At 43.5% G+C, this 22,273-nt stretch overlaps 1 protein-coding gene across 4 annotated transcripts in view; it reads right to left on the bottom strand.

The window, feature by feature from the left end:
- Positions 1–1,533: 1,533 nt before the first annotated feature.
- The window catches only part of gatad2b (GATA zinc finger domain containing 2B), a 52,594-nt gene continuing 31,854 nt past the window's right edge, over positions 1,534–22,273 (bottom strand). The window contains exons 3-11 of one of the 4 annotated variants that reach the window (XM_083982034.1): positions 19,351–19,480; positions 19,081–19,212; positions 16,232–16,360; positions 11,306–11,476; positions 8,425–8,794; positions 7,437–7,639; positions 6,146–6,283; positions 3,394–3,643; positions 1,534–1,770 (exon numbers count right to left, since the gene is read on the bottom strand). In XM_083982034.1, the coding sequence (XP_083838160.1) occupies positions 1,634–1,770; positions 3,394–3,643; positions 6,146–6,283; positions 7,437–7,639; positions 8,425–8,794; positions 11,306–11,476; positions 16,232–16,360; positions 19,081–19,212; positions 19,351–19,480 (1,660 nt within the window). In that variant the 3' untranslated portion in view covers positions 1,534–1,633. The remainder of the gene's footprint in view (positions 1,771–3,393; positions 3,644–6,145; positions 6,284–7,436; positions 7,640–8,424; positions 8,795–11,305; positions 11,477–16,231; positions 16,361–19,080; positions 19,213–19,350; positions 19,481–22,273) is intronic. The other 3 variants (XM_083982035.1, XM_083982036.1, XM_083982037.1) reach the window with 3 other exon arrangements.

The following is a 22,273-nucleotide window of genomic DNA, read 5'->3' as shown; positions in this document are numbered from 1 at the left end:
GCAAAAACAAAACAAAAAAAAAGACAACAAAATAAAAGAAAATAAAGAAAATTAAAGAAAACAAAAACAAAAAAAACAAAGTAAAGAATGGGAATTGGGGGCGGGGGCAACAATCAGAAACAATCTAAAAATCCAAATAGAAGAAGAAAAAAGATTTGTAGGTTTCTACGTACAGAATCTGCGGTTCGGTCGCACAAAATGTGCTTCGACCTTCAGATTTAAGAGTTCGTTTCACTTTCTCAAAGAACGTGTGATGCCGAGAGGAGCTGCTGGGTAGAAAGGGTTCAGTCTGTGCATACCGGGTAAACAAAGGTACTGAGGGGGGGGGAGGGCATGGAGGGGGTAGTAGGAGGGGGAGGGGTATCCACTTGCCCCCTGTGTGTGTGTGTGTGAACACCGACGTCCTCTCGCCGCCCGTCGCTGCAGTCAGGGTGGACTACTGGTCCGCTGATGATGACGATGGTCCAACGGTGGTTTTTCCTTCGGCGCCGGCCGGGACGTCGCTGCGTCGGTCGAGTCCTGATTGATTAGTGCGACTCCAGGGAAGTCCCGCCGCGATGCAACAGTTCAACATGTGGAGCGACGATGATGATGATGATGAGAAGACGAAGAAGAAAGTGAAAGTGATGAGGGGAGGAGGAGGAGGAGGAGGAGGAGGAGGAGGAGGAGGAGGAGGAGGAGGAGTGGGAGGGAGGCGACCGGCGGCGGCGGTGGCGAAGGGTCACATGTGCACCAGTCAGTCACTTCCTGTCGCTGAACTCCAGGCTGGACTGTCGTCGTGTGTCGGTGTAAAAAAAACAAAAAAAACAAACAAGTAAAAGACAAAACAGCGACCCCCCCCCCCCCCCCCTCCCCCACTTGGACGTGGCGATACGAGGCGGCGCTCTGCCCCCTCCTCACCCCCCGCACATTCTCCGTTTTTTATTTTTATTTTTTTTAGAACAAGCTCTTCGTCCTCTTTTCAAGAGCAGGCAGAGCAGTTACCGACTTTGTTACTTCAAGTGAGCGAGCTAAAGTTTGTTTAAACTTTATGTTGCATAGCAACCAGAATGCACCCTGTTGATCTTCTGTTACTAGCAATAGTCACATCTACGCTTTATAATCGGCCTGAGGCGACCCTACGGCGGCGGTGGCGGTGGTGGTGTCGCCGCCTCCCCCTCCCCCTCCCACAGCGAGGGAGAGGCGGCAGAGAAACAAAACAAAACAAAACAAAAATGGACCAAACACTTACAAAAAGAAAAAAGCATAATGAGTAAGAGTAACTGAAGCAAGGTATAATAATAATAATAATAATAATAATAATAATAATAATAATAATAGTGCTACCAACAGCGATAATAATGGGAATTATAATTGTTAAACAACGCTGACGAAGAAGAATTTTACTATCATAAGAACATTTGAGATGCACCGACAGTTTTAGTGTCTTTGTCCAACTTGGTGGGTTTTTCATGGGTTGGTTGAAGGTAGGCACACGGACAGGCACTGCATGCGATGGGGCTGGGGGCTGAACTGGGAGTGCTTCAGTATGGGTGGGGTAGGGGGACGGGGGGGCAGAATGTAGGGGGGGGGTGGCATCAGAGGAGTAGGCGGAGTGGGGGAGGGGGAGGGGGAGGGGGGGCTGGTCGTGGGCTCATTTCTGTCCGGTGATGGACTGCGATATGGATCGAGGTGGGATCATGTCCAACAGGTACTCTCTCTGCCGGTCTGCTAAGCTGGAGCTCTTGTGGGCTCCGACGGCCGCGGGGTTCAGATAGGCGATATTTAACCCTGCGGAGACAAGACGGACACACGTCAGCACAAAGGGAGGGAGGGGGGTTGGGGTGGGGGGGTTGTTACGACATCCTCAACACCTGCTGAGTGAAGGTTATCATCCTCTACTGTGGTGGACTACTGTTTATTTATCCACTTGTGGTTCTTAATTAAAGGGATACTTCACCCGAAATCGATAATTCACAAATTTTTATACTCACCGTCATGCCAAGGAATAGTTCAGAGAACTTTCAGAGTCATCAAAACGCTTTTGGAGTTCCAGGGGGGGTCCGGCTGGCAACGGATTTTCATATAATGGCGGCGGATAGAGTTCACTTTTGAATTGTCCAAAACACACACTATGAAACATCCAGATACCTCCATACTGCTCATCCGTACTGACCCAAGTGTCCTGAAGCCGCCACATGAACAAGTTGTTCGGAAAAACTTAATTTGATCTGTTTTTAGCCTTGTTGTAGTAGTAGCAGCTCCCAGTGGCTGTGCGAGATTTACTGCGAGATGTTCTTCCGTGTTTACATCAAACATCCAATAGTTGACAACGACAAACGAACATCTCGCTGCAAATCTTGCGCATGTGCACAAACATCAACAGAGCCACTGGGAGCTACTGCTACATCAAGGCTAAAAACAGAGATCAAATTATTTTTTTCTGAAGAGCTTTTTCATGCCGTAGCTTCAGGACACTTGGGTACGGACGAGCAGTATGGAGGTATCTGGATGTTTCATAGTGTGTGTTTTGGACGATTCAAAAGTGAACTCTATCCGCCGCCATTATATGAAAATCCATTGCCAGCCGGACCCCCCCTGGAACTCCTAAAGCGTTTTGATGACTCTGAAAGTTCTCCAAACCCTTCCTTGGCATTACGGTGAGGAGAAAATTGGTAAATAATTGATTTTGGGTGAAGTATCCCTTTAACTTACTTTCTATCAGATTTATTTTAGCTTGTTTGTCCTCTAAACAGACTAAACAGACTAAACAAACCCTGAGCATCAGGATTCGCTGCTGATTCAGTTTCATCTGGGAGTTCCTAATAAACTGAGTGTAAATGTGACGAGGCACAGTGGAAGAATTTCATAACAAAGCCTGACAGGGTCTTTTAAGTTCTGGGAACAGGAAAAAGTCTCAATATGGGGTTAAATATAAATCAGTAATGAGGCTGAACAAGCACTAAACAGAAGTGTGTGTAAAAAAAATGATTTGTTTGCACTGTAAAAATATTCCAACTGTCAGTAACTGAAGGTTCAGATCAATAAGATTGAGACCGTGCTCAAAACTCACCCTTTTAAATGAGCTTTTAATATATAATTTTGTGTGTTCTATACTGTTTTATTAATGTTTATGATTGTATTTCACACTGACTTTGCTCTATTTTATGATTTTTAAAATGTTAAGTGTCTTTGAGCATCAGTAAAAGCGCTTACAAATAAAATGTATTATAATTATTAATAACTGAAGCTTCTTAACTTCAGTGTGGATTCAAGAGGTTCATAATTGAATTGAATTGAATTTATTGAGGGATAGCCCCTTGAGATGTAGCATCTCATTTTCGAGGGGGGTCCCAAGAACACATACGGTACAAACATACATACATAACATTAAAAAAAAAAAGCTTTGATCACCATGTAACCGATCATATGTCCGCGTCAGACCGCCGGTACCTGGGATGTTGTAGATCTGGCGGCGGCTGTCGTGCTGCAGTCGGTTGCTGCTGCTGCTGCTGCCGCCACCGCCGCTGCCACAGTGCTTGCCGCTGGTCATTCCCATGAGGCTGCTGGCCACCGACAGCTGGGAGGCCTGAGCGAAGTTTGACAGGACTCCTCGCGCCGAGTTGGACAGACCTCGCTGCAGGGAGGCCTGAGGCTGCGGAGCCTGAGGAGGGAGGAAGGACACACACAACATCCCATTAACCTCCGCCGCTCCGGTCCGTCGCTGTGTGCATCAATACAACGAGACGCGTGTTGGTCACAGATCTGAGCGCCGGGTCGGAGCTGCAGGTGTTGGTTCGCTCACAGTGTTTTAATCTTTCTTAACCCTCCTGTTGTCCTTCTGGGTCAAATTAACCCAATCTGTTCCCTATTCCTTCCTTCCTTCCTTCCTTCCTTCCTTCCTTCCTTCCTTCATTCTTCCTTCCTTCCTTCCTTCCGTCCTTCCTTCCGTCCTTCCTTCCTTCCTTCCTTCCTTCCTTCCGTCCTTCCTTCCTTCCTTCCTTCCTTCCTCCCTCCCTTCCTCCCTCCCTCCCCTCCTTCCTCCCTTCCTTCCTTCTTCCTTCCTCTTTTGATCAAATTAACCCAATCTGTTCCCTATTCTTTCCTTCCTTCCTTCCTTCCTTCCTTCTTCTTTCCTCTTTTGATCCAGTTGACCTGATCTGTTCCATATCCCTCTATCTTTCTTTTCTTCTTCTTCTTTCCTTTTCCCCTCCCTTCTTTCCTCCCTTCTTCCTTCCTTGAACAAATCTGTTCACTCCCTCCCCTCCATCTTTCTTTCCTTCCTTTACCCCCTTCCTTCTTTCCCTTTTCCCCTCCCTCCTACTTCTTCCTTCCATTTTGACCCAATCTGTTCCCTCCCTCTTTCTATCTTTCCTTCCTTTTCCCCTTCCTTCTTTCCTCCCTTCTTTACCTTTGTCCTTCCTTCCTTCCTTACTTCATTCCTTGAACGAATCTGTTCCCTCCCTCCCTCCCTCCCTCCATCTTTCTTTCCTTCCTTCCCTTCGTCCTTACTTCTTCTTTCCTTTTTGACCCAATTGACCTAATCTGTTCCCTCCCTCCTTCTATCTTTCCTTCCTTCTTTCCTCCCATCTTTCCCTTTGTCCTTCCTTCCTTGAACGAATCTGTTCCCTCCCTCCATCTTTCTTTCTTTCCTTCCTTTTTTCCTTCCTTCTCTCCACAATCCTTTTCCCCTCCCTCCCTCCCTCCCTCCCTCCCTCCCTCCCTCCCTTCCTTCCCTTCGTCCTTACTTCTTCTTTCCTTTTTGACCCAATTGACCCAATCCTCCTTCCTTCTTTCCTCCCATCTTTCCCTTTGTCCTTCCTTCCTTACTTCTTTCCCTTCGTCCTTCCTTCCTTCCTTTCTTCCTTGACCCAGGAGGAAAACAGGAGGGTTAAAAAAGAAACACAGTCCGTCACCTGAGGTCTCTCAATCAGAACAACAACAAACAACAGTGTTGGGTGACGTCATGAAACAGTGCGGCATCATGGGAGATGTTCTCGTTACCGTCAGCTTCTCCTGGTTTGGATTCTTCCGTCAGTACGTTTACACGACACTTGAGAAAACTGGATTATTGCCTTAATCCGACTATAACTGGACGACTGAGTGCATGGAAACGCGTTAGTCCGACTAATATCGAATTCTCCAACTCCGATAGATAATGCGACTGGAATTCGACTTTCTCCGGCTCATGTATGCGCCGTAACCCTCCTGTTGTCCTCCTGGCCTGGGTCAAGGAAGGAAGGATGAAAGGAAGGAAGGAAGGAAGTTAGGAAGGATGAAGGGATAGATGAAAGAAAGGAAGGAAGGACAAAGGGAAAGAAGGAAGGAAGGAAGGCAGGAAGTACGAAGGGAAAGAACGAAGGAAGGACAAAGGGAACGATGGGAGGAATAGAAAGAAGGAAGGGAAAAGGAAAGGAAAGAAAGATGGAGGGAGAGAACAGGTTCGTTCAAGGAAGGAAGAAGAAGGAAGGAAGAAGGGAAAGAAGGAAGGGAAAAGGAAGGTAAGAAAGATGGAGGGAGGGAACAGACCAGGTCAACTGGATCAAAAGAGGAAGGAAGAAGAAGTAAGGACGAAGGGAAGGAAGGAAGGAAGGAAGGAAGGAAAGAAGGAAGGGAAAAAGGATTATGGAAAGAAGGAAGGAAAAAGGGATGGAAAGAAGGAAGGATGGAGGAAGGGAACAGGTCAACAGGAGAAGGGGCCGTATGAACCCGCTGAAACGACGCATCATCGCCACCGAGGACACGTTCCCGTCAGTTATTGGATTTTCTCAGTTGCATCTGAATTTTGAACATATCTCGATGAAGCTGTGCATGTAAACGTACTGAGTGTCAGTGGTTCAGGAAATCAAACAACGATCACCATTATAACCATTAAAAACACAGAATAAGGCAGTTTCACATTTCATCAGCTTGTTTCTCGGTTAACTTCCAGATGTTCGACGACTAAAATCCTTCATCTGGTTCAAATATAACATTGAAAAGGTCTTTAAAGTGTACACAAGAGTATAAACTAGATAAAAGTCATTGAAGGAAACGTTACCATGGTTAAAATCACAGATTCATCTGGTTTGAGGATTGATGAAAACATCTGGATAACGTCGTCAGATAAGAAAACACAATTCAACAACACACAGAACACAGATCCAGATGTTTTTGGAGGTTTTACCGTAGGAAAGCTACACGTGCTGTGTACCTGGCGGAGGGCATGATGCCGGATCATGGAGTCGGTCTTGGAGGCGTTGGGGCCGGTGGGGACCGAGCTGGGGGAGAGGGCGGCCTGCTGCTGCAGCCGCTGCTCGATCTCCTGAGGAGTGGACACAGACACCGGCTCATTACATCATCATCAAAGGCTTCAGGAAGTATTCAGACCCCCTCGCTTCCTGCTTCTGTTTCCCATCAGGCCGCGCTCAAAGTGAAAATATGTTTTTTTAGAAACTGAAGTGTCTCGTCGGCTCCAGACTGCGGTCGGCCACTTCCTGTTTGCTTTAACGAGCCCTGACTCTGCAGTTTGTTTGTGTGTCTGCAGTTTGTTGGTCTCTCAGGGCCACCGTACAGCCGCGCTGCAGATGCTGACATAAACATGGAGACTGTGGTCAGAAAGAACCTCTAACGACCCGGGAGCTGCTCGCTGAGAGGAGGGGGATGAGGGTGAGGAAGATGATGATGAGGATCTTTTTTTAATTTAGTTTTTTAAGGGACAGTGCGATGACATTAATCATTTGCAGAAAAATTAGCTCACAGCTAATTTCCATCTACAATGGTCAATGGAAAGAAAAGCTAAGTCATACATGATACAAAATTCATTAAAACATTTTAAAAATTCCCAAGTTCCTATTTCAAAAGATTTAAAAAATAATTCCATAGATTGAATAAATTAAGAGGTACTAAAATACATTTTTTAAGAGATTAACTGAGCAAGATTGGAGTCTAAAATGACCCCTAGGTATTTGAACTCCTCAACGTTTTGTAAAGCTTGCCCGCCTACATAAACGTTGGGATATACATTCATAGTTCTTTGTTTAGAGAAGAACACAGTTAGATCCTTTATTCATATTTTAATCCCATTGTTGCTTCCTAATTCTTGTGATGTTCTTACATATTTTTGGGATGGATTTATTAGGGGTTGTGCAATAGTCCTTTCTATTTTTCTATTGGTGCTGTATACTGCCCCATGCTTCAGGAATCAGGATGCCATGTCATAGTGTGGTTAGTGTTATTTATTGTTGTCATGTGTCCGTACTGTGATGCGGTTTTGTTTTGTACTGTGTTTTTTGTACGGCGACGCAGTCCCACAATGAGTTATAGTGCTTTTACCATGGTGAATTTATGAGGTGTATGTATGTGCTATGTTGTGGGATGTGTGCAATATGTGTTATGTTATGCCCCCAGGGGACAATAACGTATATCTTATGTTATGTTATGTTAAGATGATGACTTTGACTGGACTGGACTCTGACCTGCTCCTGCTGCAGGGCCTTCACGAAGGCGTTCTTCAGCCTGTTGGTGTGCTCCGCCTTCAGAGCCTTCTTCTGATTGGACGTCATGCACTGCTCGCAGAGGATCCGCCCGCTCTTCTCCTGCTTCCAGTGAGGGGTGAAGTCGGTTCTGCACTGGGCGCAGAAGAACGGCTCCATGCGGGCCAGCGTCCCTCTGAGTTTACCTGCAGAGGAGGAGACACACGTCACACGTCTGAGACCACGCCCCCTTCCTCGGTCAAACGCTCCCCCCCTGGTTTGGTCTCACAGGTTAAAGGGGTAGTTTAACATTTTTTGCAAATTCGCCTAGTGCCATAATCCCTATAGTCATAGCAGTAGGTTCATTACCTGTAATTGTCGGCGCATGTTGTTTTGAGATCAGCGGGGCAGAGACGTGAGCTGCTCACCAAACACAATGGAGGTGAACGGTACAGGTCCCCTGTCCCTCATCAAACTCATCAAATACACAATCTAACAACTCCAAAACGCTCTGGTGGACAAGTTGTGACCTGCACATTCACCACGATATGAGATAATAATGTAACATTACGAGAAAGAGTTGTTTTCGAGGCAAATGCGTAACCGGAACTACATCCCAGACACGGCTGCTGGGCGGAGTGATTTCAAAAGCGCAAGTAGTTCAGAGTATTTGCTTCATGTGTTGTAATGTTACATAACTATACATGATTATTTCATAGCGTGGTGAATGTGCAGGCCACAACTTGTCCACCAGAGCGTTTTGGCGTTGTTAGATTGTGTATTTGGTGATGGAAAGGCGAAAGTACCATTCACCTCCATTATGTTCACTGAGCAGCTCACGTCTCTGCCCCGCTGATCTCAGAACAACATGCACCACAGTTAAAGGCAGTTAAATGAAATTAAAGGTAGTGAACCTACTGCTATGACTATAGGGATTATGGCAATTGTTGAACTATCCCTTTAAGACGATGCAGATGTGTCGCCTGCTTACCCTGACTGTCGAGCACGCTCTGCACCACCTCCTCCAGGCCGACCATGTAGATGAACTCGCTGTTGGCGGCCGAGGGCAGGAAGTGGAGGAGCGGGGCGGGCGGTTTGGGCGGAGGGATCTCCAGCAGCGTTTTCTCCAGCTGCTTCCTGAGCGCCAGCTTGGCCGCCGCCTGGCTGCTGGCCTGGTCGGCCATGGAGGTGACGCCTCCGCTGGCCGAGCCGGACATGGTGGACGGGCTGACGGCTGAAGACCCGCCCAGGCCGCCGGTCACCCCGCCCGCCCCCGCCGCCGCCGCCGCTTGCATGTGGGCCAGGTTCATGTACATGGCACTGGAGCCTGAGCGCTGGGACGCCGCCACCTGCTGGCTCGCCTGAGAGAAGACACACACACACACACACTCATCGTTAACATGAAGCATTTTAAGGTTTCAACACTGACACATTTCACTCTGGTCATGTGACAGTTGTTCACATCTTTCACTTGAATTCAAACACTGGAGGATGTAACTTTAAAATACTTATAGTATCATATAGTATAGGACGAATCGCCTTGTTGTTTACAACTACTTCCGGGTAGAAAACCAGCATTCGAACAATAGTGACTATAGTCGCTATATATATCTACTTTTTCATGTTACTATATCGCCGTTTAGACTAATCTACTGTTTGTAAAGTCTATAAAACCAATGATTGGACAAACATTACTATTTACGTGTGCACATTTTTGTAATTAGTCATGGTTACCAGAGATTAGCTGGGCTAACGGTTACCTGTTTAACTTTAATAACTCAGTGACTCAATAAATGGTCCATGAAAAAATATTTTCTCCAGCGGATATCTTAGTTACAACATCACTGAGCAAACTGGAGTAGTTTCATGTCGTGTCCGACAATGGGAGGGTTTTAACAGCTGACGTCCTGCTATTAGCTTTGCTACCGCCGTTAGCTTAGCTACCGCCGTTAGCTGTCCCTGTCAGCTGCAGCCACTGATGCTTTCTAGACACCGTGATTCCCCCCAACTGAATAAATACAACACATAGCAACACAAAACACACACACAGAAATAGTAATGTTTCTTCAATAATTTCAGATTTGTCTAAACAGTGATAGGGCGTGAAAAATATGATATTTATAGCTAAACTCTCGTTCGTTACTATTGATCTCATTCAAATTACGTGCTGGTTTTCTACCCGGAAGTAGAATGTAAACAACAAGGCGATTCGGTCTATAGGGATAGTATCATTTTTTAAAAGTGGGGTTGTATGATCTACAAATAGCCTCTAAGTACTTTAATTGCAGTAGAAGACTCTCTGCACTCCTCCCGTTAGCAACGCCAGCCCATAGCCCTGCCCAGAGATTTACAACATACATTGTTGTGAATGGACCCAAAGAAACGCCCTATTTTCGCGGCCTAAAAGAGGTTTTACCTGAAAAAAAAAAACACAGTTCCATTGTTCGCTATAATATAATTTTTTCCAGCCCCTCAAAGTGCAGGAAAAATGCAGTTTTTATTTGGACCTAACCAACTCGCGTATCCCTCCGCCCAGGGTTAGCACCCGCCAATTAGCAGTTGGTTAGGTCCAAATAAAAACTGCTTATTTCCTGAACTTTGAAGGGCTGGAAAAAATTACATTATAGCGAACAATGGAACTGTGTATTTTTTTTCCAGGTAAAACCTCTTTTAGGCCGTGAAAATAGGCCGTTTCTTTGGGTCTGTTCACAACACAGTATGTTGTAAATCTCTGGGCAGGGCTATGGGCTGGCTGTTTGTAGATCATACAACCCCACTTTAAAAAAAATGCGACTATCCCTTTAAGTATTCAAAAAGGACATTTGTCTTTTTAACATGTTGTTGTATTGTTTTACATTTACAGAATCCACAGACTGTGAAAGATAAACTAATCATTAGGACATAATGGAATTTGAAAAAAAAAAAAAAACAGAAACTACCACAACTTGTGTTTAAAGTTTAGTTTGAATTCACTGAAACGACAGGATCCTTTAGTCCTAAAGCTTCAGTGACAGACCTGAGATCAGATCGTGGCCTCAGGTGAAGAGATGTTTATCGTTCATCGTTAGGACACTGACAGGTTCAAACATGACTGACGTCTTGATCTTAATCCCGTCAGGAAGACTCAGTCTGGTCTCTCCCATTTTCAGAACAAAAGGAAATGTATTCTGTTGACTAACAGCTGCTCCAAATAAGAGTCCCTCATAGATAACTAAGTATCTACATAAGTGTAGTGGTGTTAAAGTTGTGAGTTTAATTATATATGAGTAAAAATACTCATATAAGATAAGATTAGAAGAAATACTGGAACAGTTCAATACAGTACTCAATAAAGGTACTTGTTGTAGGTCTGAGTTTGTTTTTTTCATAGATTCACTCCATTCACATGTGAAGGTGATATGATCAGTGACGTCACGCTGCTGATATACAGGCGGCATCACGCTAAGACGTGCAGCGACGCACCAACAAAAGGTGAAAAAGAAAGAAAGAAAAGTGAACGCACACTGCTGCAACTTAAAGACTCATTTTCAGTAACTAAGAGGAATATTTAGTGCCTTATTTATTCAATTTACATGTTTTTTTTTGTATATTTTGTTACATACCGTACTCGTTATTACTCAGTGTAATATTTGTACTGATGACTCTCTTTTTATATACATGCCGGATGTCTGTATTTTTCCAAATATTAATAAAGATTCTCATTAAAGGAAAAAGAAAATTGATAAATAATTATATTATAATTTATTTGGTTCCCTTGAGAACTGATTTTTCAGGTTATTTTTATTGGCCTGAACGCGCCGGCCGGTTCAAACTTGAACGACCGAGCCCTGCTGGAGTGAAACCTCTGTGTGTGTGTGTGTGTGAGCTCATACCTGCTGGTAGCTGACGGCGTTGGCCATGCTGCTGGAGCCGGAGCGGGACATCCCCGGCTTGGAGGAGATCCTCTGGCCCTGCAGCTGGGCTGGGTTGGGGGCGATGACCCGCTGGGACATGAGCATGGGCGGCAGGTTGGCGTTGGCTGCTGACCTGATGACTGTGTGACCCTGTGGAGACGAGGAGGAGGAAAGAAAGAAAGAAAGAAAGAAAGAAAGAAAGAAAGAAAGAAAGAAAGAAAGAAAGAAAGAAAGAAAGAAGAGAGCGTGTGAGGGTTTTTACGACAGGAGGAGTGAAGGTGACACTTTCCTTTGACAAGGTAGTCGACCTGACAGTCTCACATCTACAAATGTTTGTGACGCCATCGTTTTATTTCACATTGAAAGCCGGTGTTCACATGATGACAGAAAATCAAATAACAACCAGGGGCGTGGCCAGAGTGAACAGAGCCACGGTGAACCTCACACAGTCACACCCCGTCCTGACATACAGCGATGCGATAGCGACGCGAGCGAGCGAGGAAAAGTGACTGTCCAGCGATGTCGCCCAACCCTGAAAAAATTGCTCGCTCTGTCTCTATCTGGACGACATTTCACAGCAGTGTCCCGCCCCTAAACGCTTCTTATTGGTTGAAAAGTACACACTGCTTTCTGTTCACAAGCTAGTTATCAGAGAGAGGAGAATATGAGAGGAATAAAATTAAAAAAACACTCAAAGATGTGAAAAACGGCAACCAGGAAATGCCAGGAATCTCAGAATAGCGGTGCAAGTTTGTGTACGTCCCTCGATAATTTGATTGGTTTGGATTCTGAACCAATAGAATATACTCGCTACAAAATCGTCACGGTGCATATCAGGACACCTTCGCACGAGTTTTCGTCGCCGTTTCTGCCTTGCTGTATGTCAGGACGCAGTGTTACCTGTAACCAACCACAGCTGCTCACCTGAGTTTACTCCTACAGCTTTAACTCACCTCTACAACTCCATCTATTACACACACACATACACACATTGAGGTCAGTGACGCCACCAACAAAACCCAACACTTCCTCATGTTTTACACGATAAAAGCCTGAACGTGAAAGAACATGAAAACTCAGCAGGAAGTGGAGACTTTAGTTGACAGCTTCTCCCCTGAGTTAAAACAGACTGTGCAGCAACAGCAAACTCATGGAAATACTGCACTTTATAACCTGGGTAGACATTCAGTGTCTGAGTTTATGTTTTCTGCTCCGACTAACATGGAACATTTCGCAGCCAGAGCTAAAACTCCCAAATCTGGTATCTTTGAATGTATTGAAGTCTGTGATAAATCCCATTATATCCAGGCTTCATGAGTGCAAATGTTTTATTTTCAACAGATAACAACTGTTATGTCTATGTTTAATGTGACCATGTGTTAGAACTGTTTGTTTTTAACTATATATTATGTGCTGCCGTTCTTGGCCCAGTCTCTCTTGCAAAAAAAAGGTTATAAATAAAGGTTATAATAATAATAATAATAATAATAATACTAATAATAATAATAATAATAATAGCAATAATAACTCAGTTGAACATGTTGATATCTGTTTTAACTGAGCTGCTGCTGAACGTCTCACTTGTGTTTAGCTGCTGCAGGTTTGGACTCATTTTGCGTGTGTGTGAGGTTTTAGAGCCAAAAAAGAAGAAAAAAAAAAGTTTGTGGTTTGTTTTTGTTGCTGTCATGTTGTGTGTTGAGTTCAAATACTTCAGGATATTCAAGCTCCAGTTCATCAGGTCCACTGAGCTAAAAACTAGCACAGAGGCTCTGACGGTACAAACTGAGTGTTGTGTGTTCCTCATGTTTGATCAAACATTATTCAAACATTACTCAGCATGACACAGTGAGCCGCGACCTATGACCTCATCTAATAACATAACTAGTGCTGTTTATGAAAAGCTGAATGAAGGTGGGGGGTTGGGGGTGGGGGGGGTTATCGCAGGGATGCTAATGTGGTAGCGTTAGCATTAGCCACAACGAGCAACCAGGTTGAGTGAACGTCCACGTTAAAGAGGAGTCAAGTCCTCAGAGCTGACAGCAGGGGGCAGAGCTTCCCCATCCACACAAAACAGGCTGCTGACACACACACACACACACACACACACACACACACACACACACACACACACACACACACACACACACACACACACACACACACACACACACACACACACACACACACACACACACACACACACACACACACACACACACACACACACACACACACAGCTGAATATTTAATACCATCTCAACATGTAATGGAGGAGCAGAGCTACATGAAGAACAAAAGGCCGTTTCATCATCAGAGACCTTCCACTCGCACGTTCACTCTCCACTGAACCCGGAGTCGTCCTGCTCATCTGCAGCAGCAGCAGCAGCGTCTCAACCCGGGACTCGACCCTGGTCTCACCTGATCCTCAGCCCTCATCATCTTACTTCCCCATAACACGCTTCATTTATATATTTATATATATATATACGGTATTTATTTATAGCACCTTTCCGAACAGAGTTACACAAGGAACAGGACGAGGAAACGTGACCAGACGAATGAAAATCACAATAAAGAGATTTGGAGCCGCAGCGTCGTCGTTAACAACCACATCAGTTAAAGACAAAGACTGAGCTGTGACTTCAGCTGTAGTTACTGTAAAAACAGTCAGTCAGTCAGTCAGTCGGTCAGTCAGTTGGTGGGTGTTGTGCCAGTTCACACACAAAAGGAGAACTATGCAAGCCTGGCTCGCTTTTTACGTGTTTCACTAACCCTCCTCTCGGCCATGTGCATTTGTTTTCAACAAAGCCGACGAGAAATCAATCCATGGAGCGGTAGATAACGTTATTTATCCTATACGATGTTACGATGTGTATATTTGTGTAGTCTGCAATAAACAAGATATTACGGGTTACGGGGCGTTTAATTATGGTAAAAAAATGCAGCATAGTTGAGGTGAAAACCCTGCACAGCTCCTCTTTAAGAGGAACTAGTTCAGTTGTGTGAAAGTTCAGTTCACACGGGTGAAAATGAAACAGTTCACATCATTCATAGTTCTTTTTTTTTTTAAATTTTAGCTGAGTCCACAGCTTCAAACATGAGCTCATTCATTTTTGTTTGTTACGTTTGTTTTTTAAATAAACAGGCTGCTGTTCTTTTCTTTTTCCAGTAGCTCCTCTTTCTACCTCCATCATCAGCATCAAATCCCTGCCTCTCCTACATTAAATGGATTATTCCCACTGAGGAATCACAGACATGAGTTACACGCAAAGAGACGTGAAAGATTAGATGCAGTTGAGTTGTGTGTTTGCAAAAAAAAAAAAAGGAACAAGCTGATCGCTGGTTCGAACGATCTTTACTGCCTGTCATTCCCCGGTCTCTTTCCCTGCTCATGTCCTCTACACTGTCCTGTCTAATAAAAGCATAAAAATCCCCCAAAATAACTTTAATAATACATATTAAATGAGCACTGTTCATGCCACACCACTGTCAGTCAGTCAGTCAGTCGGGTCTTTGTGTCGTGCTCCGGACTAAAACGCTGCAGCGACGGGATCGAGTTCAGAGCGACGACCGGGACCAAGAGTCACATTCACCTCTGACCCACAAGTTAAATGAGTCAGAGAAAAGCAGAGTTCCTCTTCCTGCACCAGACTTCAACAGGGACTCTGTGTTCTGCTGTGATTTCCACCAGTTTGACAACGACGCGGCGTCAGACTGAACCGATTCATGTACAGGTGCATCTCAATAAATTAGAATATCACAGAAAAGTTTATTTATGTCAGTAATTCAATTCAAAAAGTGAAACTAATACATTTTATAGATCCATTACAAACAGAATGTAAGAATTGCATGTCTTTATTTATGTTATTTCTTTTAATTGTGATGATTATGGCTTACATTTAATGAAGACCTAATGGTGCATTCCAGGCAACCTGTAACTCGTGTTTTTCCGACTGGTGAACTCGTACCAGTTCGATCTGGTACGAGTTCACGGGCTTAAAATTCAGTATCTCAAACAATTTGAAGATTGCAAAAGACCAATTTAAAAAAAGACATTTTTTAACATCATGGAAATGTTGGACTTTTACAAGATATTCTAATTTATTGAGACGCACCTGTAAATAAAGACTCACTAATTTAAAAACACACACACACATACACACATCGCCTCCAGCGTTAACTCATGTTTAGGATCATTGTTACCATGGAATCAATTAGGCTCCTCCTAATCTGTGGTTGGCTTTCCAGTTTCTTCCCGAGCTAAACAAACAAGTGAGTGATGTGTGTATCAGTCTTACTCACATTTGGCAGATTAATGTAAATACTGTACTTTATAAACTGGGTATACATTCAGTGTCTGATGGTTAATCATGATAATGACTCAGATAAACATAATTTAATATCCGTTTCATCTGAGCTGCTCCTGAACGTCTCATCTGTGTTTAGCTGCTGCAAGTTTGGACTCGTTTTTTGTGTGTGTGCAAGTTTTTTGCAGTGATTTCCACCAGTTTGACAACGACACGTCAGACTGAACTCTGCTCATCAGTCTGATTATTGATCAGACAAACTGATACACATGAATAAAGATTCACTAATTAAAAGAACTAAAAACCATTAGACACCTCAGCCCCAGGGTTAACTCAGGTCTAGGATCATCGTTACCATGGGATCAATGATGATTTCACTGTCCAGTAGCACTGAACAAAAAGAAAACAGGTGAACATGGCTCCTCCTAATTTGTGGTTGGCTTTGTTCACATTGTTATGGAGACAAAGAAGAATCGAAAAGTCTTTGTTTTTGTGAAACTGGCCCCTGAACGTCTGTATTTTAAAAGCGAGAAGAGGTCCAGACACACACACACACACACACACACACACACACACACATATACTGACACACACACACCTGTGCAGTGCGGAGGTTCTGGGGCTCCGGGTTGTGCAGGCCCGGCCTCACCGGCAGCTTCCCCAGGCCGGGAGAGCTGTGGATGGGAGGGGGCTGAACGGAGGAGGAGGCGTTCTGGACCACAGGGACCTGGACACGGACACGGACACGGTGACACGTTATCAACACAGACCGAGTGAAAAGTTCACATTTACAACTTCCCCCATAGTAACAGTGCAGGATCACACCGGCTGCACCTCAGTGTGTCCAGTTTAAACCCCCCGGTGGAGGCCGTGGTGCGAGTGTGAGCTGCTGCTGAGCTGAGGATAAATAGACTGGACCACAGACGCATGAACAAATAGTAAAACAACGATGTAAATCAATTAAAGGAGTCAATCTATGGAATAAATTAGAAATAGAAATGAAAATATGTAACACACTTAATATATTCAAAAACCTATTGAGAAAAAATAGAAGTAATATAAAACTGAATTATGAACACCAGTAAACTGCCTACTGCATGTAACATTTCAAAATTTCTAAAATGAGCTGATGGAAACTGTAAATGTAAGAAGGGAAGGCATAAGCTGAAGCTTTTTTTGTTTATTTATGTTTAAATGATATGTGTATTTAATGTTGTTTGTTGATGTGTGCACTTGATTCTACAAGTAAAAAAGAAAATAAAAAAGACCGAAATAAACTCACTACACTAGACCAAATAATTAGGTTAATAATAATATAATAAACTTTATTTATAGAGCTCCGTCCTTAACAAAGTTACACAGAGCTCGTACAGATAAAATAGGACAAACAGCAAAACATATTAAAATCCTGTATGACCCAATAATAATAAGTTACAATCAGAAAAGCCAAACAGAACCATGTCAAATGTAAGAAAGGTGCACCAACTAGTTCTTAAAAATGACTTTCATACGTGAGTTTTTTTTTCAGTCTGACCTCAGATCAGATTTGCTCTGCCTCCATTCACAATTCTCTGTTCTTCTCCCCCGTCTCCCAACGAGCTGACGTCAGGCGTTCAACAACCAATCAGATTTCACTACTCATCTCAACCGGCCAATCAAGTTGTCCTCGTCATACTCATCACACTCGCCACCTGCACCTCCGTCTTCAACACCACCACCTGTGTCTCTAGACTGGACTCCTTTTTGACCAGTGTGTGTGTGTGTGTGTGTGTGTGTGAGATTATAACTGTTGCAGCTTTAACGTGTAAACACAGATGCGTCATTAAACATCAGTGATGCTGCAGCTGGTGAAGGTGGAGGCGATGTCGTTGATTACATATTAATAAATCAGACGTTCCAACATCTTTCAAGTTTTTCAAAGAAAGTAAATGTTCTTCACTATGATCAGGTAGAGACGCTGAGTGTAATGAGTGTGTGTGTGTGTGTGTGTGTGTGTGCGTGTGTTAGGAATGTAACGATATGTAAAATTTGACACCTCGATTATAGTGACCAAATTATCACAGTTATTGATATAATTGCGATATTCCTAAATGCAACACAGTTTATTTATCAGGAAACGTTTCCTTCAGTTCAAGTTTAAATTAACACTCAAACTGCCTTTAAAACTGAAAACATAAATAAAACATTAAAAATACAATTTCTAAAGATGCAGACATGTAATAACTAGTCGTCAATATGGACTCCTATCTCGTCTTATCAATTTACCATAACATATAATAAATAAAAATGCATAAATAACAGATATTGGGTAAATGAAACCGTACCAGTCCTGCCCTGTTTTCAAAGAGTTTTGGTTACACTACTACTTTTTTCTTCTTTTTTTTCCACTTATTTATTTATTCAGTCTTCTCTTTCTCTCTTTAGTTAATACTGACTACTGTATTCTCTCTCCCGGTCCAAATATCTCCCGCAAGAAATCACACGCGCACAAACGCACGTGCAAAAATCTAAGTCCACCATTTTTTGTTTTGTGTCTTCTTTTTTCTCCGTTTGCCTATTTTGTGTCTTGTTTGTTGATCAGCTACGTTGCACCCTTGTGTTATTTGATTATGTGTCTTCTCTCTGTGTTGCACTATTCAAATAAATAAAAAAATAAAAAAATTGCTGACATATTGGTAAAAAATAAAAAAATCAATAACCATAATCAATGTACGTTCTTTCAAGTGTTCATCTCAATCAGCGATCACGTTAAATCAGGGTATATACAGGAATCTTGAAGTTAATTTTAATACCCTTTTAAGACTTTTTCAAGACCTTCTCAATATTTTTCAATACCTCACCGCCACTTCAAGCTGTAACCATTAACGTCAGTGACACTTTTAATGTAACAGTTTTAGTTTGTGATAAAGACTATATAGATCACTATGATACAACAGAATTCAAAATAGGCTAGGATAATAAATAAAAGGCAAAGTTTATAAAAAAAACAATCTTCTTTTCTTTTTTATGTACCGGTTCATCTTTGTTTTTTAATAAAATGAATAAATTCACACATTTTTACAATGTTTTTTAGGACTCAAACTCTTGGACAGCTAATTCAGAAAAAATACCTTCAAAATTTAAGACTTTATAAAGTCGTGAAAAGACTTTTTAATACTTTTTAAGGGTCTTAATTTTCCCAAAATTGATTTATCACCTTTTAATACTTTTCAAGACCCCGCGGATACCCTGTAAATGTATTAGTGTATTGTGTAATTAGTGTAGGGAGCTGATGGTGTGTGAGCTCAGTTTTACAGTGGATGCAACTATCCACCGAGATAATGCCGTGAATTTACACACACACGGTTTTGCTACTGTGTAAAAATTACCCTAACACCGGTGATCGTTACATCCCTAGTGTGTGTGTGTGTGTGTGTGTGTGTGTGACCATCAGTGAGCCGCTCTCACCTTCTGCACCACGTTCTCCTTCTGCATCTGGCTCTGTCTGAGCTTCTTCAGCAGCACCAGACGAGCCTCCTCCAGACGCAGCTCCTCCCTCAGAGCTTTGATCATCTGCTGCCGCTCCTCGCCCGTCTTCCCCTGTAACACACACACACACACACACACACACACACACACACAGGGTGTATCTTATTAGCTGTAATTCCACCTTAGAATAACAAAGAAAAAAAGCTGTGTGTTGTGTCGTTGTCGTCTCCTTGGAGCTGCTGCTTCTACCTTGAACATGTCCAGGTTGGCCTGGTGCAGGCGCTCCTCGGGGCGAGGCGTGGTTCTGGGACTGGAGGCCTCGTTGTCTGACAGGATGATGACGTCCGGTGACGGAGTTCGTCTGTCATGCTCCGATTCACTTCACAGAAGAAAAAACAAACAAACACGTTAAATGTCTGTGGAAATTCTCATTTGTCCAGGACTTAGTGTTTGTCTTTGAGGACGAGTGAACTTGTAGTGAGAGTTTGTGATCGTCACTACGCACACACCCGGGACACATCAGGGCCCATGGAGGAGCTGGGAGTCGAACCGACACCCCAAACTTCCTGAAACCTCTCAAAAGCCGCAGTGATACAGTGAAAACTCACTTCCTCTCATGTCAAATGAACGATAGCGCACGTTCTCATACACATTGATCACCATGAAAGAAAGAAACTCGCCACTTCCTGTGAGGTTTGTTTTCACATAAAAAAAAAAAAAAGATCTTTTAAATGTGGGCTTTTAATCTGAAAATCACGAGACGACCTCCATGTTTTCCACTCTGTTTTTTAACAGATGGGTGGACATATAATCTGAAAGGGGAATTGAATTTTAAGAGAATTAATGTCAGAACAGTCTGTGGGGTGAAGCTGTGGAGTGGTCTGGAGAAGGAGCTCAATAAATAGCACAAATATAAAACTGTTTAAAAGATTTAATATAAAAACATGTTTCTAAAAAAGCATAAGGATGAGGAAAAGTAGGTTGGAGAGTGGAATATTATTTTGACTACATAGGGAAAACTGAGAGTGAGTCTGTTGACTTTGTATACAGTTTATTTTGATTTGGAGTGATGGAGTAGTGAATAATGGGTGGGAACTGAAAAGCTCCTCCTGCTCCTTTTCAAGCATACGTTGTTTAGTGATATGAATATTGGTCTTGTTTTTTGGGACACTATAACATGTGTTACTTATTTTATATGTTCTTTTTTTTTTTTTTTTAAAGGGACAACGAGGAGTTTTGGAAAGCAAACTGTTTTCACACTACATTTCCCATGAGCCTCTGCACACACGGTGAAATTCTTGGACTGGCGCAAGACGGACGAAAGCGAAAAGAATGTTTTCAAATCAAGAATGAAAGTCGGAAGTTTGAAGACGATCAGATACCGTCGTAGTTCCGACCATAAACGGTGATTCGACGGCGTTATTCCCATGACCCGCCGGGCAGCGTCCGCGAAACCAAAAGTAGGAAGTGCTGGGCGAGCCGACCACTACATAATAATAACAAAATAACGATAAAGACAAAATGATACATTTATCAAAAACTGAGCCATTAACAAGTGTTGGCAACGTAGATTCATCCACATTAATATGAGACTTTTTTATAACCAAATACAAACTCCGCGTTGTCCCTTTAATATGTTCGAAATAAAGAATAATCAATCAAAAAACTGTTAGTAACAAGGGGCAAAGTGAGTGAATTAATCTGTCAGTGTAATAATCAAACGCAGGGTCACTGACAGACGTAAAGACCTGGTCCTGGTCCAGTGGACGCTTCAGGTCCGTGTCTCTTTGCTTCGCTGTGCAGAGGCGCCAGCGGAGCGGCGGCTGCAGCTCCACACAGCTGAGTTGTGTGTCGCCAGGTGTGATGATAACTGACCAACAGCTGGAGGAGCCGTCTGTGCGAGGCCAACGTCGGCTCCTACCGACAGCTACAGACTGACTGCCGCCGGCCGCCGTCGGGTGCAGAAACCAGATGAGTCTGTAACCGCGTTGCCGTGGTGGGTGTGTGATACGACGTAGACCAGCAGGCCCGCGGTGGCATTTACACCGGGAACACGCTGGCCTGTGGTGTGTGTGTGTGTGTGTGTGTGTGTGTGTGTGTGTGTGTGGACACCAGGCTCTCTGCTGCTGCAGCTTTGTCTCTGCACTGGAATCAGTTCAGTGACAGGAAACATCAGCAGAGCGCCACCGTCTCCACATGAGGATGCTGCAGTGTGAAGCTGAGACACAGACGAGCACAGGCACGTCTCAGTAAATGACAATACAGCCGTCAGGTCGGCATCTTCCCCCCGATGGTGTCGCTACCGAACCAGACCAAGAGAAGAAGAAGGAAGAAGAAACCTTTGCAGGTGTTTTGAGGTAATAAGCCTATTGGAGTGTGACACCATTAGGCTACAATAATTCACATTTTTTGAGATTCTGAATTTTGGGTTTTCTTTACGACCCTTAATCACAGCCTCGGTCCGCTCGCTAAATATAAATGACAGTTCCCCTTGAAACTAATGCAGGATTTTAAGGTTAGGTTAGGGTCACTTATTGCGTCCAACTTTTCAAGATCTCTTAAAGGGATAGTTCACCCAAAATTCAAATTTCACTCATTATCTACTCACCCTCATGTCGACTAAGGGCTGGGAGAATTTTCAGAGTCCTCCGTGGCTTCTCGGAGTTACGGGGGGGGGGGGTCCACGCAGCAGTATTTGTCCATATAATGGTTGTGAATGGTGCTCACTTTTCTTCGTTCAAAAAGACACACCAAAAAACATCCAAATACCTCCATACTGCTCGTCTGTAATGTCCCTCTTGTATTGAAGCCCCAGCATGAGAAATTGTTCCGAAAAAAATTAAATAAGTCTATATTTTAAGCTTGTTTGTAGCGGAAGCTCCCAGTGTCTCAGTTCACTGCTCTTCCTGTGTCAGTCCGGCGGAACAATTTCTCATGTTGGGGCTTCAATACAAGAGGGGCATTACAGACAAGCAGTATGGAGGTATTTGGATGTTTTTTTGGTGTGTCTTTTTGAACGAAGAAAAGTGAGCACCATTCACAACCATTATATGGACAAATACTGCTGCGCGGACCCCCCCGTAACTCAGAGAAGCCTGCACGGAGGACTCTGAAAATTCTCCCAGCCCTTAGTCGACATGAGGGTGAGTAGATAATGAGTGAAATTTGAATT

Source organism: Trachurus trachurus, assembly GCF_905171665.1.
Source record: "Trachurus trachurus genome assembly, chromosome: 11".
NCBI lineage: Eukaryota > Metazoa > Chordata > Actinopteri > Carangiformes > Carangidae > Trachurus > Trachurus trachurus.
The sequence above is the reverse complement of the archived record's forward strand: the minus strand, read 5'-3'. Positions and strand labels throughout refer to the sequence as shown.